Source organism: Amphibalanus amphitrite, unplaced genomic scaffold, assembly GCF_019059575.1.
Source record: "Amphibalanus amphitrite isolate SeventyFive unplaced genomic scaffold, NRLGWU_Aamphi_draft 000067F_arrow, whole genome shotgun sequence".
Classification (NCBI taxonomy): Eukaryota; Metazoa; Arthropoda; class Thecostraca; order Balanomorpha; family Balanidae; genus Amphibalanus; species Amphibalanus amphitrite.
The window spans coordinates 183,611-211,145 of NW_024881563.1; the positions used below are offsets into that span (position 1 = coordinate 183,611).

The 27,535-nt window shown below is 50.2% G+C and overlaps 1 protein-coding gene across 3 annotated transcripts in view; it reads right to left on the reverse strand.

Moving 5' to 3' along the window:
* Positions 1-3,934: 3,934 nt before the first annotated feature.
* LOC122378890 (selenoprotein M-like) overlaps positions 3,935-27,535 on the reverse strand; it is a 122,547-nt gene continuing 98,946 nt past the window's right edge. For all 3 annotated transcript variants that reach the window (XM_043360527.1, XM_043360525.1, XM_043360526.1), the window contains exons 3-4: positions 19,278-19,418; positions 3,935-4,435 (exon numbers count right to left, since the gene is read on the reverse strand). In XM_043360527.1, coding sequence (XP_043216462.1) covers positions 4,280-4,435; positions 19,278-19,418 — 297 coding nt within the window. In that variant the 3' untranslated portion in view covers positions 3,935-4,279. The remainder of the gene's footprint in view (positions 4,436-19,277; positions 19,419-27,535) is intronic.

The following is a 27,535-nucleotide window of genomic DNA, read 5'->3' on the forward strand; positions in this document are numbered from 1 at the left end:
AATAGCCGATTTTTTTCGGAAACAGTTTTTCTGCAATAACTTTTGACCCAAGCCTTGTACGAGCTTTCTTTTACCGGCATCGTGTTCCTCTCGTCAAGACGCATCGAATGAAATATAAGTTGACCTTGAAAGGTCAACTTGAAAATTTGACCTCAGGTCAAGGTCATGACCTGACCGGAAAGGGTCATGTTGCATATCAGTCGATCCGTATCGTCGAGCTGAACACATCTAAGGCGTTTTCATCGCTCTAGCATGCCTCTATCAAGAGTTATTTGCGAAAAACTGTTAGATACCATTCGTGACCTAAGATGACCTCAGGGCATAAACAAGGGTCACGGACACCATTTTCATATTCTGTGTGCCTAAACCACTTGTAATTCGGTGTTTGGGAGTGTTTATAATGTCTTTCGTCCAAAAGAGGCGCATTTCAATTTTCTCCCATTGACTTATAATGGGGAGGTCGCAAAATTGACCTGACCTTAGGTCATCGATATCGAAATTCTGAGATATACATTTTGTACATGCTATTGCTCTTAGCAATCGCTGAAAGTTTCAAAGCGATCGGTCATTTGGTGTAGCTATGACAGACATTGAAACTTTTTATGAGGTGAGGTCACTTCAAGTGACCTGGTGACCTGACCTTGAATGACCTTGGTCTGAAATTTTCACAACATGTGTAGAATTGATGTATGATAAGGTGTACAAAAAACGGCGGCGCTTCGCGCCGCCGTTTTTGAGATATTCGCGAAAAACCACAAGGGGGTGTTCAAACACCCCCCCCCCCAGCAGGGCGCGGGTTAACTGATCATTTTCCTGTTATCATTCGTACAACCGCCAGACGAGCCCGGAGAGCTCCTGTGACTTTTCAGACACGTGCATGGAACACAGTAGATTGGGATGCTTTCTCCCTCGACATTTTGTGTGCAAACTGGAACTCGTTTTACCTCGCCCCCGATATAAACACGAAACTGACATGCTTTATGAATATCTGGAATAACGTTGTAAGTGTACACTGTCCTGTTACAACTAAACGTGTGAAGCGCCCATACTGTCCCTGGCTCAAAAATGAAGAAGTAAGAACTGTTATGTCCGAGCGAGATGCTGCGCGTCGCGCTTGGAATCGAACCCATTCTGACGCGGACAAAAACGAGTACCGTCGCTTGCGCAATAGAGCCAAAGTTGTGCTGACCGAGCATCGTCGTTCCTACCTCACGGAATGGTTAGGACAAGACGCAAGGCGCTTTTGGGCGAGATTGAAAGACTTTGGCGCGGACCTCTCCTCTAAAAGCCACCGCTCCAAATCGAAAACAGCGGAAAACAGCCTCTCCGCAGACTCTCTAAACAAGCACTTTGCCAGCGTCGGTGCTCGCGTGGCGGAGGCCGCACACGCCGCTCGCCGCGACCACGGCCTCAGCGCCGAGCCTCGCCCAAATCGAGTATGTGCTACCTCTTTCGTCCCACATTGTGTAACCCTTCCAGAACTTTCGCGCATTATATCTCGGCTCGGAGCGTCACGGGCAGTAGGTTTAGACGGCATACCCCTGCACGCCCTCCGGAGTTGTCTCCCCGTCATAGTCCCCCATATTCTCCACCTTGTCAACACATCCATATCCACCTGTACCTTTCCAGATGCCTGGAAGGTCGCCGTCGTCACTCCCATCCACAAATCAGGAGATCTCAACGACCCAAGCAACTACCGCCCAATATCAATTCTTCCAGCCTTATCAAAGATCCTTGAAAAAGTGGTATGCTCCCAACTCAGTTCCTACCTTATCACAAACCACATCCTCTCACCCTCCCAATACGCTTATCGCCCATCACACTCTACAGAAGATGCCCTCCTCGACATTGTCGGATGGACAGCTGAAAAGATTGATGTCGGTCACCTTGTGACATCGATCGACTTGAGCAAGGCCTTCGACAGCGTCGACCACCCGATACTGCTGGACAAGTTAGAGTGGTACGGTGTATCATCCAGCTGGTTCAGCAGCTACCTGTTCGGTCGCTCCCAACTTGTCCGTGGAGGATCCTCAGCGGCTCTTCCTCTCTCACATGGAGTCCCCCAAGGCTCTATAATCGGTCCCATCCTCTTCCTCATCTTTATCAACGACCTACCATCTTTCCTGCCCCATGGTAGACTAGTATCCTACGCAGATGATACCCAAATCCTAGACTCAGCACCTAACAATCCTGACGAACTCCAAGCGCTGAGGTATCGAGCCGAAAATAACGTTGAATGTCTTCAGCAATGGTTTAGTAGAAACAGTCTGAAAATGAACGCAAGCAAAACTTCTTTCATTATCATTGGCACAGTAAATGCAGTTGAAAAAGCATCATCCTTCACGATTCGGATAAATAACGAAGAAATCCGGCCACAAAAACATCTAAAAATCCTGGGCGTTGAATTCGATCAGACCCTCACCTGGGAGCGCCACATATCCTCAGTCGCCCGGCGTACCAACGCAATAATCATATCTCTTTTCAAAATCCGATCTCACCTCTCAAATGACATCCTCAAAATTCTTGTACAGACCCACGTTCTCCCTCACCTTCAGTATTGCTTGTCAGTATGGGGTGGGGCGACACGCACCCGCCTGAACCGACTGCAGAAGGTCATAAATTTTGCCGCCCGACTGGTATCTGGTTTACGCCGAGGCGACCATATATCCCCCGCCCTCGCGACGCTTGGGTGGCCCGATATCGACACGCTAGTGATGCGTCGCGACGCGATAAACATCTATCGCGCCCTACATGACCCCGCAGCCCCCCAGCCGCTCAAAGCCATGGCGCGCCCTCGCCAAACAGTGTGTTCGCGTCGAACGCGAGCCACCGCCGCCGGCGCTGCGGTACTCGCGCCCCCTCGCCTCCAGCTGACGACCGCGCGGCGACTTTTTCCTTACCGAGCCGCCGTGTCATGGAATAAACTTTCGCGTGTGACTACACTTTCCATGTCACGTCGCCAGCTCATGACCAGGCTGGAACAGTGACAAATACCCTCCTTATCTGCTTGTTTTCAACTCTGTTACTTTCATTACATGTATGTGTGTTTGCAAATGTATGTTGTGCTGTCAATGCATCGCCATGTTAACTGGGCTCGTAATAGCCACCTGTGGAGAGTTTCCAGTATAAATACAATACAATACAATACAATACAATACATTATATCATATGTTTGATAGCTTGAAACTGCTTGAAACCAAGGCTTAGGGTATGTGTAAAATTTACTGACTCGAGGGTACTGAAAGTTTCGTCGCGATCGGCCGCTTTTTACGCGAGTCATTTGCGAAAAACCGAGGATTATAAGGGCTTTGTTAACCCCTCCCCTATATGGGCGAGGGTTAACAAAGCTTATCTGGTATAAGCCTTTGCATATGAAAACTTGCTTACGAAGTCTAGTTTACGAACCTCGGTACAGGAAACCATACTTTTTCTCGAGAATGACCGCTGTACTGCAACACTTTTTCAGAGAGTGCACTGGAGTCCCTGCTGCGCATTCTCGGGAGTTTGAAGAGATTCTGCCGGAGGAGTCCAACAAACGCCCCCACATCGCTCAGGACGGCATGTCTTACAACATCTTCGTGGAGTGTGTGTCTTCGTGGTGGTGGGTGACACAGACGATCTGAAACAGGCTGTCATTCTGTTGGCGATCGCCCACTTCATCTTCAACCAGCGTGCAGGCCGAGCGCAATAAAAAATACGAACTGGTTTTTGGCGTCAAAAGATCCGGCTTGAATCAAACATCAGGTATGCGGAGTTTCAGCTCTCTATCGCCAGCGCGTTCGGAGCTATCGCGAAAAAGAAATATGGGGGGGGCGGCACCCGCCGCACCCTTTCGGCCGGCGAGGGTTTAAGGGATAGGCTGACATTTTTTGGGCCGCCTTCTGAGGCTATCGTAACACGCTACAGCTTCGGTCATTAACTTGGAGCAAACCGCTTTGGAAAAAAGAGCTATATTAATGGAACGGGTGCACTGGCGCCTGAATGCGCTGTAAAAATGTGTACTTCCAGAACTACAAATCCAAAATATCGTGATCCTGTCACCAAATTTGATACCAAATACATCGACTCACCAACAGATAATCATTATGAAGAAAATATGACCTCAGCCCTCCAATTTCGTTAAACTCAAATTGGTGCGGTGAGGCATGCGGTTGCAGGCCTGGAGGGGGCGCTGGCCACGCTACATCGGCGCCGCCCCAAGCCCGGAGGCCCTTCGGAGCGGCGCGTCATCGGGCGCTGCCAGCGCCGCCGCCGCCGCCGCCGCCGCCGCCGCCGCCGCCTACAGCTCCTGGTGGCTGGCGGCCCCGTACGGGCCGTGCTGGTAGCGCTCCGGCACCGGCTCGTCGTGCTTCTGCCGCCGGAAGAAGCCGCGCTCGGTGAGCAGCGCGTTGCAGGCCTTTCGGCTGAGTTTTTCCAGAGGGATACGCTCCACCACCTGTCGGAAAGAGCGGCGCCACGGGACCCATCAGTACAGGGCAGGACAGTCAGTACAGGACACAGCCGCTTCTCAGTAGCCCGGGTCTTTTTATTATTTTTTATCACTGTCCCTTAGCACCCCAATGTGGGGTGTTGGGGACACCTATATTATTACAAGAAATGGTCATCAACACACAATTAGGGTGTGAAAGGGCACACAATTTATTTATTGAAATGTTTTACATATTCAGGGACGTAGTCAACGGGGGGGGGGGGGGGGGCGGAAGGGGCGCCCACTCCTCCCTTGGGGTTTTCAGGAGGCCCCAGGCCCACGTTGGCCAAAATCACGTCGGAGGCGAACGAAATTCACGGGAATCTAAAAAAAAATGACGTCAGAACAATCAGGGCCCTCTGACCAGCCTGAAAGCTAGGGCCGAATCGGCCTCGGAGGGCCCATCTTGGCCTTTAAGGGCCCTCCGCTGGCCTCTGGGGTCCAACGCCAGCCCATGCCAGTCTTTTAGGGCCCCACACTGACCTCTGAGGGTCCTATGCTGGCTTGTAAGGACACATATTAGCATAGGCGGCGGAACGGGGAGGGCACCGGGGCACCGTGCACCCCTTTGATTTTGGCATTTTAACGTTAGCCCTATGGGCGTTGCATGGAAAGAATGGGACCAAAAGCGAGCAGTGCCCCCTCCCCCCTTAATTGAGGGTGTTCCGCCGCTATTTATTTATTTATTTATTTAACATATCAAACATATCCTCTATAAAGAGGCTATTACATGTTTTCGTCATACAAGAATAGAACACAGGGGACGACTAAATTGAGAATGCTGGCACGGTTGTCATACACACTTCACACACACAAACACACAAACACAACACCATCAGTGTAAAAATCGGACAGTCAGGTATTGGAGAGCATGTGGCGTTTGAGGGCAGCCCCAAACTGCTTTCTACTGCCGCGACAATCACAAACATGGGACGGAAGAGAGTTCATGAGGGAAGCTGCCCTGTAGGCAAAGCGCCTCCGCCCGTACTCGTTCCGGATGCGTGGCAGATGGAGCTGGTTTCTGGCCCTCGTGCACCTCGCTGTTTCTGACAAACAATGCAGCTAGCTCCTCGGGTTCGGACATGTCAGACAGCCTGCGCAAGGCCGTCAGAGTGTAATACTGATGGAGTTGACCAGCAGACAGCCAGCCCAGAGACCTCAGCGTGTCGCTGATATGGTCATATTTGCGCTTGCCCGATAGGACTCTGGCACAAAAGTTTATGCACTTTTGAATTCTCTGGACAAGCTGACCGCTGGTTGCCCCGTACACCGATACACAGTAGCGAATAGAGGACATGACGAGACCGTCTATGAGTCGAGGTAACACCTCAGCTGGTAGTCCATGTTTGGCATGGCACAGCGACAGCAGAATACCTGAACACTTTCGCACCACATGATCAATATGGCTATCAAATGACAGATGTCGGTCGAAAATGACGCCCAAGTTCTTGGCTGTTGGGCTCTCTCTGATCAAAGTGTCGTCAATTGTTACCGTTACCGGCGGCAGGAGTCTAAGGTTAGGACGAGAGCCGAAAACAATAAGTTGAGTTTTGCTGGCCTTGAGCTTCGTGGCGTTCTTTCGAAACCACCATGAAAGAGCAGCTAAACTGCGCTCCATATTCGAAATGTTGAGCGGCATCGTATGCTTTGGACCTGTGACTAAAACCTGTGTATCATCAGCGTACTGAATGATGTTGGAATTGGCATCCTCGACGTATAGTCTGTCTTAAAAGTACCGCGCAAAGTGACGGTGGATCCATCGAGCCTGACTGAGGAAGGGCCTGCTAAATTTGATCCACCGGAGCAATTGACATTCTCGTCCATTCCTCAGGTCAATTGGTTCGCTGACTTTCAAATTATAGCAGGCTCTTCCTCGGTCAGGCTTGATGGGTCCACCGTCACTTTGTCATTACTGTCATTACTGTAAATGCTATACAACAGAGGCCCGAGGGCGGATCCCTGGTACGTGCCTAGCGGGTTGACCAGCGCGCGAGACAGGCGGCGGCCGGCGGTGCGGAGGCTAACTTCGTGACGGTGACCGTGAGCTCTACCGTCACGGATCCGTCACGGATCGTGACGTCACGGATGTCACGGATCGCGCTCCTGCTGTCCCTCAGTATGCTGCTGCGCACCTGTCGGTTCAGCTGTTTGTAGAGCTCACGGTCACCGTCACGAAGTGCAGCCCGGCGCTCCGCCATGACGGCTTTAGTGGTGTCACTGCTCGGGGTTACATGAGCAGAGTTAATACGCATTACAAACGGACTACAATGGTGAGCGAATAGGAAAATCCGTTCCTGACACGCATTTACTTGCTCATGTAACCCCGGTAACTGACCGGAGGCGCGGCAGGGTTGCGAATGGACGTGGGGGACATATCGTATGCATATTAGCCTCTATGGGCCCCGCACTGGATTTTGAAGACCCGATGCCGGCCTCTAAGGGCCCTGAAAGCCCATCTTGGCCTTTGAGGGCCCTCTGTTAGCCTCTGGGGTCCAACGCCGGCCCATGCCAGTCTTTCAGGGCCCCATTCTGACCTCTGAGGGCCTCATGCTGGGCTGCAAGGGCGCACATTAGCCTCTGAGGGCCCCGCACTGGATTCTGAACACCCGATGCCGGCCTCTTAGGGCCCGCATCACCTTTGAGGGCCCATCTTTGGCCTTTGAGGCTAGCCTCTGGGGTCCAACGCCGACCCATGCCGGTCTTTTAGGGCCCCACGCTAACCTCTGAGGGTCCCATGCTGGCCTGTAATGACCAACATTACTCATTAGCATCTGAGTGCCCAAGTCGGTCTCTGATGGTCTCAAACTGCCCTTTGCAGGCCCTGTACTGGTCTCTGAGGGCCCTAAACTGGCCTCTAAGGGCCCAAACCGGCCTCTTAAAGGTTCCACACCGTCCTCTGATGGTCCCATTTCTGTCTCTGGGACCCAAGCTGACCCTGATGTGCCTCTGAGGGCCCCGTACTGGCTCCTGAAGGATCGATGCCGGCTTCTGAGGACCCATACCGGTCTTTAAAGGTAGTGTGCCACCTTTGAAAGATTTCCCGTTTTATTTTTCCTAGGATAAGAAGCTTCTGTTTTTACCTAATATCGCAAAAAAAATCAAAAATGGGCCTGGAATAGTGCCTTTTTCGCCTAAAAGTTTATCGGTTTTTAGATATGTATAACAACTGTAGTGGGCTCACCTGCAAACAGGCGTCGGGCAACAATCGCGAATGCGGCGCACTTGTGACAATAAGCAAAGGTCATTATAGTGTTACGACCATACGACGTACGGGAATGAGTAATCAGCTGTCTAATCGTAGACAACACAATGTCGAGCCTTAAACTGTAAGCCTGTATTGGTATTGTTTCTTAAATTTGGCTGTCGAACATTAATTTGTGGTTTGAAATATGATTTTATGTAAAATAATTGATATGAAACAGCCGTCTCTTAAGTTATGACCCCATTACACCACACGCAAGTGGCAGAAATGACAATGATCAGCTGACGCATTTTTCTTGGCCGAAGTCAGAGCGCGCGGCCCGACGCACCACGCGTATTTGGAAATTCCGACCTCGACGAGCATCAGAAGCCACCTAACAGGCGTGTTCGAAACCGCAGGAGATGATGATGAACGGGTTTATCGAAACTTGATTGGATGAGCCTATCGGTAATAGCGATTTTAGTGTGTGCATTTATTGTTCATAGGGGTGTGAAATGTGGTTGGGGTACGACCGACAACCCGTCGGGGCGAATTTCGCACTGGGGTACTCAAAATTTGAAGAATTTAAGACGTTTCCATAAGTTTTGAAGGTATGGATAAGTTCTAAAAATCCGGTTCTCCTTATCCGGGTCATTAACTCCATATGGTCCAAGAAAGCTGGCACACTACCTTTAAGGGCCTCACACCGACATCTGAGGCCCAACACTAGCCTCTTAGGTGCCCCAAACTTGCCTCTATATGCCCCCAGCTTACCTATGAGGTCTCTACACCGGCCACTGATGGCCCTATTATGTTCTATGGGGGCCCAATACTTACCTTAGGGCATCACGCAATTGCCTCTGAGGGCCCACATTAGCCTCTGGGGCCCCATCTGGGGCCTTTGAGGCCCTTCGCTGACCCTTGGCTCCAACGCCGGCCTCTGGGGGGGTCTGACACTGTACTCTAAGGGCCACATTGCAGCCTCTATGCGATAGGTATCGCCGAAGCGTTATCCATGGGCCTATAAGTGTAGGAACCATGGGTGCAGTGGATGCAGTTGCACCAACAATAATTCTCCGGTGGGTGCAGACAATGTATTCTGCACCCAAAATAATCTGGAATAAAAACCCCTTTTCTCATCAACACTACTTTCGATGCAGCACGACAAATTCAGAGGGTTGTTCACGGGCCCTGTGTGCGGTCGGACCGCACACCCGGTCGGGACCGGCCACAGGAAACCGTCCACCGCACACAGCCGTGACGTCAGAACCGCCTACCCATCCCCTACCCCCACGCCTGCTGGACCCACCGCACCCACCGCACGCAGCAGTGTGCGGTGCCCGTGAACAGCCCTCAGGATATTTTGCCCACTCACTACTATCCATCTTTCGATGCATTTGCTACTGTGATGGTCTTCAAAACTTACATTTGTGCTCAAGTAAAAATAAGAAACGGAACACATGTGATTGAACACATACCGATGACCCACTGTCAAAAGTTTTAGCACGATATCTTCGAAAATGGCTAAGTTAGCCGGTTCAAAGCTGGCAATGAGCCTCCGCTCGGGTGCCGCTCCCTACCCCCCCCCCCCCCCCCGATTCACCGGCCATGGCTAGATTTCTGCACCCATGCACTACGGCCGTGGGCCCCTTTAAGCTAGCACCGGGCCCCCGGGTCAGTGCAGGGGCCTCTTTGCCAAGTTGCCCCCCCCCCCATACGCCAAGTCTGCGACCGCCCCTGTCCTTCTCACCTCCTGTGAGTAACCACTAGTGTGTGTGTGTCTTAACGCTAGGGCCCCTCTGACTCCTTAGTAGAGAGGAGGCCCTCTGTGGGTAGGAGGCCCTGTGTAGAGAGGAGGCCCCCTTAGAGAGGAGATCCCCAGTAGAGAGGAGGCCCTCTGCAAAAAGGAGGCCCTCTACAAAAAGGAGGCCTTCTGTAAAAAAGATGCCCTTTTGTAAAAAGGAGGCCCTCTGTAGAGAGCAGGCCCCCTGTGAATCATCATCATCATTTATTTCGATTGGAACTCCATATACATGGCTTTTCAGTACAAGAGTCAAATACAGTAAGTTCATACAGCTATCATCATCACGCTATCAATATAATCAATAAAAGTGACACCAGACTAGTACCTAACGTTGAGGTGCTTCCTACAGCGTTTGCGACACAGCGCCGATGATTGCGATTCTCGAACGTCAGCGGGGAGCGAGTTCCATAGGCAGGTAGCGCGATATTGAGAAAAAAACGTACGGACGTGTTCAGAACGTACTCTCGGTACCTCGAGCGCCAAATTTTCTGTAGCACGTGTGTCCGCCTCCTCGACACATCGCCACGTCGCAAGAACCGCTCGGAAAGACATTTCGGTGCATGAAAATTGTGACACAGATAATGAACAGTTTCGGGCAGTTTTGGACATATATGATGATCGATAACAAAATATTTGCCCTTAACCCAATAATTGGTACGCTAGATAAGATTTTCTCTAATCACGAATGCCACCCAAGGCGATAGTGGCGCCACCTATCCAGACAGGCCAGCTCAGGGTTAGATTTCTAAAAACCAATACAAGAGGGAAGTCAAATCACGTAACAAATGCAGACATCAAACATGCAAGTATTTCAGCTTGCCCGTCGAGTGGCGGCGCTTTTGCAGCCGCTCGCTCTTCCCAGCCGTCGAACCAGATATTCGACACCGCGCCTGGGTTCGACCAGCCAGCGCCCGCTCCCCCCGCCTATGTTTAACCAACAGTGGCGGGACTTTCTGGTAGCCCAACGACTCATCAACGACAACTACCAGACCAGGGACCGGCAGGAGATACGGGTACCTACTTCTGCCAGCTACCGCTCAGGTCCCCGCCGACATCCAAGACTTTCAGTTTCTCCCAAACAGGCTGAAGATATTTGTCATCGTCGGCCACGGCGGCTGGGCGGCCGCCCTTACGGCTCTCCCGGATCTAGAGCTGCAGCAGCTGGGAGTCCAGCTGCTGCCGCCCGCCCCTGTGCTGCACCTGCCGCCTGCTCCGGCCCCTTCGGTACAGTATGCCGGGAGTGTGGCCCCCGGCCCTGCTGCCAGTCGCCGCCGCTGTCGTAAGAGGCAGGCAGCGGCCGCCGCGGGCGGTACGCATCAACAGCATCATAGCGGCCTGGCACGCGACGGTGCGGGGTGTAGCTACGGTCCCTCCGATCCTCCCCCGCCCCGACGGAGCTCGCGTGCCGGGCCCCGCAGGGGCCCTCCCGGCTTGGCAGCCGGAAGCAGGGCCCCTCCTCCAGAGGCTCGTCCCTCGTCAACAACAGTCAGCGGATTCTCCGCTTCAGCTTCAAGAGCGACCGCACCTGGCTGACGTCCCAGCAGATGAGGCACCACCTGCACCTATGAATGAGGCTCTGAGCCCCAGCGATGATTCGCTCTCGCTAGCAGGTTCTCTCATCAGTGCCGAGTCGCAGCAGACCATCGATGAGATTGAGTCGCTGCCTGACCTGCACCAGCTGCTGACTCCCTCGCCACGGCCGCTGCCTCTGTCGCCCTCCTGCCTGCCCGAACTGCCCGACCTGGACAGTATTCTGGGCAGGAGTTCGAGTGCCAACTGGCCGGAGGCCTCTACAGAACCGTCTGAAACCGACTCTGACGACGAATACCAGGGTCCGCCGACATTGGATGTAACACAGCTGCAGCCCTCACCTCCTCGGCCGCGCCGCTTCATAGATCACCTTCATCGGCTGACGGAAGCAGAGATTAGGGAAATGGCTACGACGCGCAGGCCATGCAAGCTCTGTCTCTCCAGGATCAACAGGCAGAACATCAGTAGCTACCTCCTCCGGTGGTCGCCTCCGGCTCTCTCAGACCAGGAGGGGGGCCAGGAGCTAGAACAGGACGACCGTGACGGAGAAGATGCCGAATAATAGGGAGAGTCGCCCCTCTCTTAAACCTTCGCCCTGGCAGGGGGGGGGGGGGGTGATGCAACCCCACCTAAGGTTTTTTAAAGATAGTGTAAAAATGGCCGCCAAATTTGGCGCAGCCTATGGGGCAGCCTTTTTACATATGACCTGAAAATTTCAGGTCCGTATGACTTTGGATCAGGTCACCAGTTCGAAAAACCGGTGCAAGGCCATGGTCAAATTTCAACTTTCTTTGTGCACCTGTCCAACTCACAGTTTTGGAGTCTTGGACTGATTTCCTTTAAACTTTCAGGATGTGGTAAGCTCACCAAGTTATATACCATACAGTTCGTTTTTTTATGTCACTGACCTGAGGTCAGTTAGAGGTCGTTACGTCGTAGGATGTTAAGCCTACGGGAAAATATTCAAATTGGAGAATACTGGAGAGATCCGCTTCGTTCTATCACTTTTGTGCTTTGAAACCACAGTACTTAACATTATGTCACTTGGTGCTTCTTTGTTAAGTGTGCTTATCCAAGGGTGGTCAACTGAGGTCAAATGACTTTTGTGCCAACAACTTGTCACATAATAAATTTAAAGCTTTCAAAATGGTATCATTATGTTCCTGTTGAACAGCCGAGTCGAATGATATGCAACATTAAGCATTTCCACCGTTCTTAAGAATTAAGTTGTACTTAAGATGTGCTTAACTGTTTAAGTGCACTTAAGCAAGCAAACAAGTATATCATTCGACGCGCCTTGGCGTGCTGAGTTCACTGGTGCTTTTGTTTTTGCTCTATCTTAACTAGATCAAAAGTTATAAGCGAAAAACTTTTGACCTGTTTTAGCGAAATTTTTACATCAGAAAAATCACTCTAGCGTACCAAATACAACGTATTCAGGACTTATATGGGGAGCAATCGATGCTAGTGGACCACGGGACACAAAAAAGTGCTGTCTCCCCAAAATCCGAGAGATTGACCCCCATCTTGACCCACCCTAATATTGAATCAGCGCCATAAAATATTGCTGTCTCCCATCGATTCTAGATTATCGACCCACCCTAGCGGGGATCACTAGCTTTGAGGATGCGGTAGGAAAAGTACGCAATATCAGGAGTGCCGCTTCGGCAGCTGGTGATATTGGCGCCTCCGTGCGACAGCTCGATCGCTCTGACTCTGATTTGATCCAGCAGCTCCAACGATGCGATGCGATGCGATGGTTTTCGGAGGTTTAGCCTTTGTATCGGCACCTCCTTGATTTCTTAAACTTTAACTTTTACTTTGATCGATGGGTTGCATTGTTATGGTTGGTTTGTGTGGCTAGGATTCTCACTAGGGGACAGGATTGGGTGTTGGGAGGATGAAGGTCAACTAGGATGGAGAAGCAACGGAGGGTGAGCGAACTGGAGAGTCAGCTGGCTGCGTCATCTCTCGGGATGTCGGCCGGCCGGTGACATCGGCTCCGGGTCAAAGGTCAGCTCGAGCCAGGTCAGATCCTCGCCCGCCATCTGATCGTCGGACAGACAGCCCCAGAGTCTGTTGGACTTGCGGTGAGTCAGGCCATGTAAAACGGACATGTCCCAATCGGAACGATAGCTGCTCACTGTGCGGCAAAAAGGGACATCGGCAGTCGATGTGCCGGGAGCGCGGTCAGGGAAACTAGCAGAGGTTCCGGGAGATTCCGGAGCCACAGCCAGCAAACATGTTCCCCTAAGTCCGTCTATGACCTTTACGGCTCGTGTCGCAGGTTCGTGTTTGCTTGATACGGGGTCGAATTTAAATGTTATATCTAAAGCTGCCTTAGATATGTTGCCCCGCGCACCACGCATTCAGCCCACGGCGACCGTAGCCCACACAGCATCGCAAGAAGCTCTTCCACTGCTAGGACGTGTAGTTTTGTGCTTTGAAATAGCAAACTTGCAGTACACGGTACCGTGCTATGTTTCTGACAAGATTGATGTTCCCGTTCTGCTGGGTCTAGAATTTTTGCGCGTGTGTCCGTGTGTCATTGACATGAAACGGCGCTGTCTTATCTTGGCGCCCGCTGAGTCGGTGAGATCGATTTCGGTTGAAGCAGTCTCAGTAGGGAAAGTCGTGAACGCAAAAGACATTTCAGTACCGCCGGGTGCTGAGCTCATTTTACGTGGATTTTTGCCCAACTGTGATTACAGGGGACCCGCAATGGTAGAGCCAATCCTGGAAATCGAGAATTTAGAAATTGTTAGTGCTTTAGTGAATGTTTCAAGCGATTCGGTTCCAGTTGCCGTCCGAAATATCAGTTCTGAGCCGATTTCAGTTCCGAGACGCTCTGAGTTGGCTCAGTTGGAAGTTGGGTTTGTCGAGGAGTCCGATGTGGAACAGCGGTGTCAGCTAGCCACAGGACCACAGGACAAACCGCCCGATTTCAAGGGGGAAGTAACTCTAGAGGGCAGTAATATATCTCGGGAGCAAAAAGAGCGACTTTGGGACGTATTGGGGCGGTACGAGTCGATGTTTGGCGGTCATTTGGGACATTCTGAACTGGTAACCCGCTCTATCGACACCGGCTCCTGCGCTCCCATTCGTCAGGCTCCACGTCGCATTCCTCCACATCTCAGGGAGGAAGTTAAAGGTGCTCTCGATGAACTGGTAACCCAGGAAGTCCTAGAGGAATCGGAAGGGACATGGGCGTCTCCTATCTGTCTAGTGAGGCGTCGGAACGGGAAGTTACGCATCTGTGCTGATTTCCGACGGTTGAATGCTGAGACTACTGTTCCAGCGTACCATATCCCCAAGATAGACGACACGTTAGAGGCTTTAGCGGGGAGCTCTCTTTTCATAGTCCTCGACTTTAATTCGGCGTTCTATCAGGTGTCTCGATCCCAAAGATCGTGACAAGACTACTATTGTGACGCCATTCGGGTCGTACCGCCACCGGCGTATGCCCATGGGTCTGTCCGGGTCGCCAGCCACGTGCGCCCGATTGTTGGACATTGTTTTGGCTGATCTCTCACCCAAAGTTGTTCTGAGCTATTTTGATGACGTCATGCTACATGGTCGTTCATTCGATGAGCTATTGACCAATCTAGATACCGTTCTGGGTCGACTGAACGATGCAGGTCTGACACTGAATTTGAAAAAAGTGTCTCTGGTTCCAGCCCAGTGTGACCTTCCTAGGTCATGTGATGTCAGAGGACGGTCTGAGGGCCGATCCCGTCAAAGTCGAGAAAGTTCGACAGTGGCCCGTGCCTAAAACTGCTAAGCAGCTGGCAAGTTTTCTGGGCCTCGCTGCCTATTTCCGGAAATATATATCAGGGTTCGCTTCCCTAGCAGCCCCTCTTTTCCGTCCGACAAACAAAGACGTACGATTCATTTGGAGTAATGATGCTCAGGCAGCGTTTGACCGGCTAAAAGACGCGCTGTGCAGCGCACCAGTTCTCGCCTTGCCCCGTTTCGACAAGGATGTAGGGGAGTTCATTTTAGAGTGTGACGCTTCAGATGACGCGGTAGGAGCCGTGTTACTGCAACGACAGGATGGAAAGGAGCGACTCATAGCCTATGGTAGCAGACGAATGTCAAAAAGCGAGAAAAATTACGGTGTCACTAAAAAGGAAATGTTAAGTGTTGTTGTCTTTGTGCGATTGTTCCATCCATATTTGGTTGGAAAACGTTTTTCGCTACGGAGTGATCATGCGTCCCTACAGTGGCTGATGCAATTCAAAAACCCTTCAGGGATGCTGGCGCGCTGGTTAGAGACTCTCAGTCAGTATTCATTTAACATCGCTTACAAACCGGGGAAGGAGAATACTGCAGCAGACGCCCTCAGCCGCCGCACGGTCTTGCCAAATACCAGATTAGCGCGAATTTAATCAAAAACCCGACTTTCGATAAACTGTTATTTATACCTATCAATGGGTAGGAAATTGTCCGAAGTTATCGGATAGAACCTTATTTTTAAGCCACTTTATCATTTGAGGACTTATATCCCTGCCGAAAGTAGACCTACGCTCCGGTTCCTGAAATCGGGCTATGGTACTGAGAAATATGTCCAGTTTTCAATGTAAATTTTACGGAAGCTTCGAGAAGATATATGAGAAAATAGCATATCACCGGATAGCACAATTCATGATGAAGCTGTTTCTGCTATCATGGTAGCTTTTCAATGAACGGTTTCTGAGTTTAATGAGTTATAACAGGAGCCCTGCGTGTGTATCGTTCTCACAAAATTATTTCACAAAGAAGTTGGAAAATGTTAAAATGGATAAAAATGGATATGACGAATAGGGCATGGCTGAACTCTCCGCACATTTCTGAACATAAGGGAGCAAGTTTCAGCTGCCACTTTTTGCCTATTTGCCGTCAATTCAGCTTTGAACATGTCTAGTCGGCCGCCCGGCGTGACCTGACCAAGGTCGGGGGCGGCGCGGCCGAACAGGCTCCAGCCTAATTAACTATCTCAAGCACTCGGAATCGTGATTTCATGCACTCCTTGCAAGGTCCGATGCTTCACTTTTGCATTATTGGCCTTACGTGACGTCATTTATGACGTCACTAGGGTAATAAGAGTTTTTCGTCAATAACTCCTGATCAAATTGAGCTAGCGAGTCGGGAAAGCCACCAATGGACTCAGGAAGACCTGCCGAATCGAATGATATGCAACATGACCTCCTTCGACCAACTTCGTGATCTGGGGGGCTCTAACCTGACCTTGACCCGAGGTCAACACCTTAAGTTGACTTCAGCCGAACAAAAAGTATACCATTCGACGCACCTGAGCGAGGCGAACACGATGATGCCAAAATCGCGGCTCTGCGGCATTTTTTTCGCGAAGTTATTAATAAAAAACGAATCCGTGCCTTGGGCCACTTGACCTGAACTCAGAGGTCACAGGTTAACCTGAGACCTTAAAATCGGATACCAGTTGCTGCGTCTCGTAACGGCACACACGCTCGTTTTTTTCCGCGAGGCTCTAGCTTCATCAGGGGCGAAACAGCGACGGGGGTCGTACCCCCCCCCCCCCTTCGGCCGGCGAAGGGGGGTATTTTGAAAACCAATAGGTCCGGCGAGGGGTAAATGTCAGTTTTGGAACCAGAGAACCATTTTCAGTGGATTCGAGCGGCGCTGGGATTAAATTCGCGCTAAACTGGTGTTCGGCCACACTGTGCGCCGACCCGAGCCGACGGCTGACGTCGCGACACAGACCGAAGAGGATCAGTGTCGCCGCATGATTCACTGCCTTGACTGGTCTTTGAGTTTCATTAAGAATGAACAGCAAAGCGACGCGGCGATAGCGGAGATTACCGACCACCTCTCGCGGGGACAGAAGCCGCATAAGAAAGCGTTAAAGCACAGCGTGCCCTACCTCTCCCACTGGGCCAAATTGCGGCTACTGGGCGGCGTTTTGTACCGGGTTTATCGCAGGCGTCCCTCAGATGAGGATCAGTTGCAGGTGGTGGTACCACAGACACTGGTACGGGAGGTGCTCAGCTCGACGCACGGTGGCCCGTCAGGTGGCCATTTTGCAGCTGATAAATTGATCGCACAAATCAGAGCTCGGATGTGGTGGCCATCCGTTCGGCGGGATGCGCAGGAATTCTGCGATCAATGCGAGCGGTGCGAGACGAGAAACCCTCCAGTTCCTGCACCGAGAGCTTCGTTAGGCCAGTTGTCCGCATCCCGACCAATGGAGGTGGTGGGAATGGATATTCTTTCGGGGCTGCCGTGCACTACAAACGGCAATAAACATCTTTTAGTCGTTGTTGACTACTTCTCTCGGTGGTGTGAGGTGTACCCTCTGCGCGATCTCACGGCACTCAGTGTAGCTAGGATGCTGGTGAATGATTTCATTAGCAGATTCGGGTTACCCTCGCGAATTCACTCTGACAAAGGAGGTTCTTTCGTGGGCGACGTTTTAACTAAAACATGCGATATGTTGGGAATAGAACGGTCAACGATCAGCAGTTGTCACCCAATGGGCAACGGAGTAGTGGAACGGGTCAACAGAACCATTTTGGCAATGTTGTCAAAGTATCTGGAGACGAGTGACCATGACAAGTGGGATGAGCATTTGCCCCTTCTGATGCTGGGATATCGGTCACAGGTCCACCGTTCACTAGATTTTCCCCACATGAATTGATGTTCGGGAGAAGTGTCAGGCTGCCAGGGGAAATCAGCTTGGACAGCTGATTTCCCCTGGACAGCTCCACCGTCCGGACAGCTCCACCGAGGAGTAGTACCGCGAGGGCAGTACTATAAGTTTATCCGGCCATACAAACCCGCTATCATTAAGGCCAAAGTGAGCGACATGAATTATCGGGTGCAGCTAGAGGGCTCACGAAGGACAATCATAGTGCACCACAACCGGCTAAGTCCAACAGCTAGGACCCGGCGTCGCACACCCCAGACCACCCCAGACAGCGAGCGAGAGAGCTGTGGTAAGGGATAGGAGCGTTTCGGTAAGCACTGACAAGCAGATGTTGAGCGCTACCCATCCAGAGCCCAGCGACCCCGCTGGCGGACCGTGTACCGGCAGCACTGCGGGTGCACCTGGGACGAGTCGGGCCACGGTAAGTGACTCGGGGAACGAGGTCGAGTCCGAGGATCAGACGGCGGCAGAGACTGATGACCGGTGCTCAGGATCTGAGTGGGACCCGAGTACGTCAGTTGGTTCGCAGATAATTGAAGCCCAACAGGTTAAAAGGTCGCCGTTGCCCGTGCCGACACCCCGGAGATCGACGCGCCACCGACATCCTCCAGACCGCTTCAACCCAATGTGAGATTGTAGCCGAGTCGTTTGACACATATGTGTATTATGTACATAGTTTTCTTGTGCGAGCGCCACTAAGCTGGCACGGAGTCACAACGGCAATAAATCATGATTCCTGTTAACTCGTAAGCACCCCGACTGGTTGGAGTCATGCGCAGCCAATGCCGATTAAGAGGGATCCCATATCGGTAGCGAGCCAATCAAAAGGGCGTTCGAGGGGTGTGATCATGTGCTATGAACTGCTTGTGTATTGCCACTTGTGTATTTTCTGTCGCGTATGTTAATAATGTATCGCGTCCGCCGCTCGTACGCCAGAGATGTGCAATATGCTCTGCACAATGGATCGCTTTCGTTCGCGAGCTGTGCACTAACGAGCAGTGTGTTACATGTTAAATTAATCGTGCTTGTGTGCGTATGTGGCCCTTGCGAGGCATGCTCGTCTCTTCAAGCGCGAGCCCAGGTCTTGATTTGACGATGGGGGGATGTAGGTGGATTGTGGATCCACCTCGGGAGAGGTGCCCCGAGGCCAGTTGCATGCAATTGCAACTGAGCATCCTTCACAATCCGTGATCCCGGTATGGCGGGAAACCTTAGCCAATCGGAGTGCCCAGATTGGTTGTCATGCCAACGGTTGCTTGGCAACGACTCAGAGTAGGGAGTCGGGGGGGGGGAGAGCTGAAGGTCGAGCTTAAGACAGAGTGATGGGATGTGTTTTTGTTATTGCAGCAACGTACAATATAAAATGAACGGACGAACATGAATGAGAGCAAAGATGACTAAGACGCCCTTGAATAACTTGGGGTCACATTCGGTCAGGATCAGGAACGTGAACCGCGAAGCATGAAAAGCTTACACATGTACATACACCCGTGACTGTGTAAGGCTAAGAGCTTTCCATTCATTCTTGGTAAAAGAGCGTGTCCAGTGTGCGGGTCTCGGGACGCACGTGTCCAGTGTGCGGGTCTCGGGACGCACGTGTCCAGTGTGCGGGTCTCGGGACGCATCGTACCTGGTCGAGTTTGTTCAGCAGAACGGCCTCGGGCGCCGCGCCGGGCACTGCCTTGAAGATAACGTTATGGAACATGGGAATGTCTTCGTAGATGAATTTTTTCACCTCCGGAAGCCGGTTCAGCCGTCATCCGCCGCAGCTCTGCCGGAGGCGCCAGACACACCTCGTTACCAACCAACGTGCGATGTAAAAGTAGTTAATGTAGCAAGTAAAAGTAGCATACTCTGAGCTTTGGACACTTCAGTCAGTACCACTAAATACCGGGTATTTATAGGGTAGGGTGGGGTAGTTGTAGGGGTAAGGGCAGGGGCAGGGGAAGAGTAGGGGTAATGTAGGAGTAGGGTACAGTAGGTCTATTACAAAAGTCCCCACCACCAGTGGGCATTGCCTCCGCTGAGCCGAACCCCCGTATGCCTGTCCCATATCGCGCCGGGCTCAGGTCAGGTACAGGGTGTCCCAGAATTACCCGAACATTTATTTTCTGGCTAAAAGAACGAGTGCGCTCGATTCTAATGATATACAAGCATCATACTTTTATCAGATATCCCTTAGCTATCGAGCTTAGGGACTGTGTGCTTTTGGTGAACGGTCACGACTCGAGTCAATTATTATCCAGTCAAGTAAGAGTAGCCCTTTCCGTTTTCAGCTTAAGCCACTAATAGGCAACCATGGTAAATCCACTCCCGTTCTCAACTTTGTAAAGGGACTTTCGGCATGGTTTTTGCTGGAGAGCTTCAGCAGCTCATCTGCAAGCAGTTAGGAATTAGGATTGAACACAGCGCAATTATATCAGCTAACGAAGCCAGAGAGAGCAAGAGATAAACCTAATTGACAAGCTTGAGCTCGGCCAAAAAGGGTCATACACCAGTTGTCAAGCGAGTGGTTGCTTGTCATGGACAACAAACGTCACCGAGCTAGCTAAAAACTAGCTAAACGATAGATCAAGATTATCTACAAAACATCAGCCTACTTTGCACCACTATCCTTGACAAAATTTTGGAATTTGGGGTCCTCCGCCTGAAAAATACGAGTATGCGAAAAATACGGGAAAAGCAGCGCAAATCGCTACAATTCATCCCAAAAACATAACATATAGGTACAACACAAAAGTATATTGAAGCACATTGTGGTCTAACGAAGGCATTCTGTCATTTGAACCGCCCGAAAAAGGCGTGTGTGAACGTCAGATGGCTACAACGCACCAACAGCGGAGACGGCCAGGCACCCGTCGAAAATCAAATTATGAGACATTTTGAGTCACGGTGCACTCATTCGGCTTGATATGATGGCCCAAAGACAACCGTTAGCGTAGAGTACTACTGCGGTAATATTCTAGCATTACAAAAACTGGATGCCGTGAACCAAATGGCCATGAACGGGTTTGTTTTGGAAACCAAATCTGTTGGAAGCCAAATGTCGCGCCATGTTCAGGCATGGAGCTTCCCCACTTCAGATGTAAAAAAACAGGGCGTATTTTAACATGTTAACTGGGTCGGCTATTGCCGACCCAGTCACGGGGAATGCCGACCCAGTGACAGCCGTTTGCCGACCCAGTTGCCGCCCCCTCTAGGATGCAGCACGCACATGCAGGCTAGGTGCCGTCATTCATAGTGAGGCTGCTGCCCTCCGAAATGATAATGCCGCCTATTAAAGTGAAGCAGCCGTCTATAGAAAGTGATGATCCCGCAACTCAATGTGACAGTGCCGCCCCTAAATCTGTTAGTAGCCCCACTCAATGTAATGGTGCCGCCCTTCTAAGCATCTGTGGAGCCCCTCAATGTGATGATACCGCCCCTCAAGAAGATGATGCCGCCCCTTTCAGTATCGGTGGCGCCCCTCAATGTGATGGTGCCGCCCTCAAAGTGCCGGTGGCGCCCCTGAATGTGATGTTGCTGCCCGCCAACTATGGTGGTGCCCCTCAAAATGATGCTGCCGCCCCTTAAAGTGTTGGCGCCGCCCCTTATAGTGTCAGCCATGCACTTCGAAGTGTCGGAGGAACCCATCAATATAATGGTACCGCCCCTCTAGGTATCCACATAGCCCCTCATTGTGATGGAGCCGCCCCTCAAGCAGATGATGCCGCTCCTCAAGAAGATGATGCCGCCCCTGAATGTGATGGTGCTGCCCGCCAACGAGTCGGTGGCGCCCCTCAAAATGATGCTGCCGCCCCTTAAAGTGTCAGTGCCGCCCCTTATAGTGTCAGTGACGCTCTTCGAGGTGTCAGAGGAACCCACCAATATAATGGTGCCGCCCTTCTAGGTTTCACATAGCCCGTCATTGTGATGGAGCTGCCCCTCAAGCAGATGATGCCGCCCCTCAAGAAGATGATGCCGCCCCTTTCAGTATCCGTGGCGCCCCTCAATGTGATGGTGCCTCCCTCAAAAAAGTGCCAGTGACGCCCCTAAATGTGATGGTGTCTCCTGTCAACGAGTCGGTGGCGGCCTTCAAAATGATGTTGCCGCTCCTAAAAGTGCTGGTGCCGCCCTTACAGTGTCAGTGGCGCCCTTCAAACTTTTGGAGGAACTCATCAATACAATGTTGCCGCCCTCTAATTTTCTGTAGCGTCCCTTCTTATACATAATGGTGCCGCTTCTCAAACCATCCGAGACGCCCCTCAAAGTGATGGTGCCGCCCCTTACAGTGTCGGTGGTATGTATGCCGACATACATACCACCGCCCTCAAAATGGTATGTATGCCGCCCCTTTCCGGTGGCGGCATACATACCATTGCCCTCCGTATGGTAATGGTATGTCATTGTGATGACATACCATTATTGGTTCATATACCATATTTGGAGCCATATACCATATTTCCATACCATATGTCCGCCGGTCGAGCCGGAGAGAAAGTTACCGAGTGAAGTTCATTCAAATTTCAAAAACTCAATAAAAATGTCACTGGGGTCACGAAAATATTTGAGTAGGTAGGTATACCATTCATTAACCCGCGCACCGACGGGGGCAGGCGGATATCCGCCCCCTGAGGTTTTTCGTAGATAGCGGGAAAACGGCGGCGCGTAGCTTGGTACTAGTGGTTGGTGGTTCTACTAGCATTCTCTCATCAATTTTACACATGGTGTGCAAGTTTGAACCTCCTAACTTTTAAGGCCGCCGTCCACTGCGACGGAATTCCGTCCGGAGTCCGTCCGGAATGTCGCCGCACGCTGGCCGCATCCGGTCCGGATGCGGTCCGGATGCGGTCCGGATGCGGAGAGCTAATAAATGTTTCCTATCACTTATTACCAAATAAAATATTGCAAGTAACCAGCAGCGAATACTCTTGCCATTCTAAGGAAATAATTTTTACTTACTTCATGATGATCGAGTTCCAATTCTTCGTACAATTCACAATGTTTGACTCCGATACGGCCCCAAACCACGTCTGTTCCGGACGTTCCGGATGCGTTTTCCGCAGAAAAGTTCAACGCGTCGGACATCACTCTTCCGTCTCCGTAGCAACCGCATCCGAAACGCATGCGGAGAGCTGACGGAAAATCAACAGCTGATTGCCGTTCGGATGCGGTCCGGACGGAGCGCACACGATTTCCGTACGGACCGGATGCGCCCATAGGATTCTGTGTTAAATTCCGTACGGACCGCACGCGTTCCGCACAGTGGACGGCGGCCTTTAAGGTCAGGTCACCAGGTCACTTTGAATGACTCAACCTCAAGTCACTTTTTTGCAACTTTGTCACCGTGCCAGAGCTACAGTAGATGTCGGAGGCCTTGGAATTTGAAAGTCCCAGGATGTTATAAGGTCATTAGTAGCTACAATTTGTATATCTCGGAATTTTAATATCGATGACCTAAGGTCAGGTCAATTTCTCGACCTCCCCATCATAAGTCAATGGGAAAAAAATCAACTCCCCGTTTTTACCACTAAAACGGGTCGGAATGGCCCCATAAACCATGCATGACTTCATATACGATCAACCTTCACTAACTTTTTTTTATAAATTTAGTCCGAACCTTTTGATGGGAAGGATTCACAAGGACAGAGCCACCGCTAAGCAAAGCTTGTTGCGGTGACCCTGCCCTCTACCCTCCGATCGCGCAATTCCAGTTCTATGGCAGAATTTAGAGTCCAAAGTTTAACGTGCGCACATAGCCGCGCACGGCCGGTCCCCTCACTGACTTCACCTGGCTACGGCCTGCCACCAACCGCAACCATACCTGTCAGGAGGCCCATAAATGTCAAGCGCCCGTCGCGCTTCGAACCCGGACTGTTGTAACCGGGAACGCGTGCTCTCACCACGCGGAGTCCAACGCTCTACCAACTGAGCTACGGGACCAAGCTACCTTGAGGTCTGTTTTGCTGTTGGGCAGCTGTAAGGTCATGTGACGTCATCAAAAGTCACCAAAGTTTTTTTGCCAATAACTCCGTACAGGAACAAGATACAGTCGCGCGGATGGTCTCATTGTGTTCAGCTCGTCAAGGCACATCGAATGATATACATGATGACCTCGAGGTCACGTGACCTGAGGTCAACTGAGGCCAAAGCTGCGATAACGTTCAACAAACAGTGTAAATATATATATATATATATATATATATATATATATATATATATATATATATATATATATATATATATATATATATATATATATATATTCGTAAAATTAGGCAGTAAGTCTTCTTTCAAACAAAGACCGTTAAATGAAATAGCGTTTTCACATTTAACAAGTTTCTTGTGTGTCTTTATAAGCTTATTTACTGTTTTTTTTTTTAAGATCATTAGAAAGAGAAGGCAAAATAGATCCAAGGCTCATAGGTAGATGTCATTAGGTATATTTTTACCGACGCGTTTCGAATGTAAACATGACACTCATTTTCAAGGTACAATAAGTCCGCTCAGAGGTTTTTCATGCACCAGCATATTCTTGAAAAACAAAATATTCATTATGAACAATTCGCGAGCGATAATCACTAATTCGACTTTCACCATAGAAATTCACATGATCACAAAATACAAAAAGTACATCTATATCATTGCCTTGCTGGCCGTCACGACTAAAGCAACCTAACCTATCCTTCGTCATCAGTGTATCGTGTGTCGTTCTCAGAGTCGTGAGTGTGGTGCGTGTGACGAGGGTGTAGGGTCTGTTGTTTTGTCCCCCAAAGTGCGAGTTTTTCTAGCCTCTGGTTCCTTTGGTGGTTGATGGCGGGTGCATAGTCACGGATGTAGATGGCTTCAATGATTTCAATTCGCTTGGGGTCGTGGTTTGAGTGTATGACGGTAGTGTTATCTACTAGGTGTTGTCGTGTGAGTGTTGTGTTGTGTTCTTCTTCCATGTGTAGATTACCTAGTAGATAACACTACCGTTATACACTCAAACCACGACCCCAAGCGAATTGAAATCATTGAAGCCATCTACATCCGTGACTATGCACCCGCCATCAACCACCAAAGGAACCAGAGGCTGGAAAAACTCGCACTTTGGGGGAAAAAACAACAGACCCTACACCCTCGTCACACGCACCACACTCACGACTCTGAGAACGACACACGATACACTGATGACGAAGGATAGGTTAGGTAGCTTTAGTCGTGACGGCCAGCAAGGCAATGATATAGATGTACTTTTTGTATTTTGTGATCATGTGAATTTCTATGGTGAAAGTCGAATTAGTGATTATCGCTCGCGAATTGTTCATAATGAATATTTTGTTTTTCAAGAATATGCTGGTGCATGAAAAACCTCTGAGCGGACTTTAGGCCGTTGTACACGGGCAACTTCCGCCGGCAACTCTCAGCAATCGGTTGCTCGGCGACTCTGGGCAACCGATCGCCCAGCAACCGGTGGCAGCATGCGAGCAACTCCTAGCAACACCGATGAATTTGCTTTCACATTGCTGACGTCACAATTACGTAACGCCGAGGAACTGGGCGACTCTCGACAACCGGCATTCCAGAGCCCACCGGCAACCGGACGCAGATGTGTTTTGAGGTTTATGGGCTGGCGTTGGATATTAAAGTTTTCTACATATTATATATGTATCGATATGTTTTAATGACAGCTTGCCTGTGCCATCGTTCGCTAGTGATGTCACTATCTTTTTAATGCCAAAACGTGGTATTAAAAGTTAAAACAAATATCAAAGGTTGGAGTAGCTTGTGTATGTTGTTTATCTGTGGCATGGGTTGATAATCACTAAAATGATAATTAGTCCAAAGCGATTGTTTTATTGAATGGGTGCTTTCAGGGGTCATACAGCTCCCTTCATGGGCCCAGAAATGCGCTACGAATATTTGCGCCTACGAAGAAATGCGAGACGAAATAATGCGACACGAAGAAATGCGCCGACGAAGATTTGCGGACGAAGAATTGCGCGACGAAGAAATGCCATACGAAGATTTCTGGAAGCTTCAGACTGGGCCCACTAGCTTGCTGTGAACTCCGACTTATTGAGATCTACTCACTGATATAGGGCTCCGATATTTGGAATGAGATTTAGAACACCAATACAGGCCCAAGTGATTAATTTTCTTTAAAACATAAGTAAAAAGGGCCACTTTCGTTACATATTATGCCCCCAGGTCCCCCCAGAAAATGGAATTAATGGGGTCCGGGGGACGGTCCCCCACGGTTTCTCCGGCACTGATCATCCCCACCAATAAATCAGAATTGAGACCAATATCCAACCTGTCAAAATCCCTTTCAGATATCCTGACCAGTAATCGGCATTGAAAAATATAAAAGGACGGTATTTTGTGAATATTTTACCTACAGGGTGGGGCAGCATAATCGGGAATGCTTTTTGGGCTCTGGTCATGAGTAGGCATGGCATTATTTTGATAAATTATATCATGGCAATGAAACGCCCAAAAGTTGTGCATCATCTGACATGACTACATCCATGAGCATGCAACTTCCTGGAAAAGAGCAGCAAAATAGTTCGACGGTGCTCCAAGTGCTTTGCGCGCGCCCATAGACACTAATGTTAAACGAGTAAAACAAGAACATTTTGTTTAAAACAATGCCATTCCACGTAAAGGTTGCTGGACAGATCAACGTGTTATCACGGACGATAAGGATTGTGTGGGGATACTTAGGACAAAAAGTTAACGTAATCGTCGTAAAATAACTCTTAGCAGAGGACATACAAGATGACTCACTTGAATATAAGGAAGAAGCTCTTGAGCATATTAAAAAGAAACAATGTTCAAAACTTCAGCGACCAAAAATCTTATCACCGACTGGAATACGATAAAAAAGAATGGCATGCCATATAGGGGATTGTATCGAGAATATTGCAGCGGTCATGCAAAGTAAACATCCTGTTGAGGTGATGGACCTATGGGTGGTCTTCAAGGGAGGTGCACGTGGTGCACCCTACTTCATCGAGCCCGGATAAAACGAGCACCTCTGGTAAATACATCCACACTCTGGCAGACTCACGTGGAGTCGTCGGAAGAGAGGATCACTGACGGTCCAGATCACGTTTTACGAGGACTCTGTCCGTGCTGGTACTGCAGTGAGGACGACATGTTATTGTGTAGGGCACCTCCACCTGAGATGAACCAAAAACTTCTGGTCCTTCAACTCCGCCGATTTAAATCCGACCAAATTCTTTATATGGAGCGTTTTTTGGTAGAAGTTTAATGAACAACTTATCATCAGTAAAAACGGTCTTCAGTGCAAGGTACGAAGCTGATGGGCGATCATGGACAAGCAGGAGGTTGCACGTGCATGCGCGTGCTTTTGGACCCGCCTTGAGAAGGTCATCGACGCGAAGGGCGGTCAAATAGGATGAGGGATAGGTAAAAGGTGACCGATTGATGGGATGTTGTTAAAATAGTGCTTGGAGCTATATTTTTAAATTCATGACCAAATAATCCCGTTTGATATTTATTCCCGATTATGCTGCCCCACCCTGTATTTGCTGCTCCATAGCTGCATGCTCGTACAGCAGAAGCAGCCAGCAACACCGCAGCAACAGCCAGAAAGTTCAAAATATTCAACTTCTCGGCGATCGAGAGCAACAGCTCGTCCATTGGTTATAATTATCGTGACGTCACGCTCAGCGACCGTCGGCGATCGTCGGATGTTGCCGACATATTGGGCAATTTTTGAACAACCCTGAATAGCATTTGGCAGCACTTCAGCAACCCAGAGCAACAGAAAAGGCTGTCGCCGAGCAACCGATTGCTGGGAGTTGCCGACGAGAGTTGCCCGTGTACAACGGGCTTTACTGTACCTTGAAAATGAGTGTCATGTTTACATTCGAAACGCGTCGGTAAAAATATACCTAA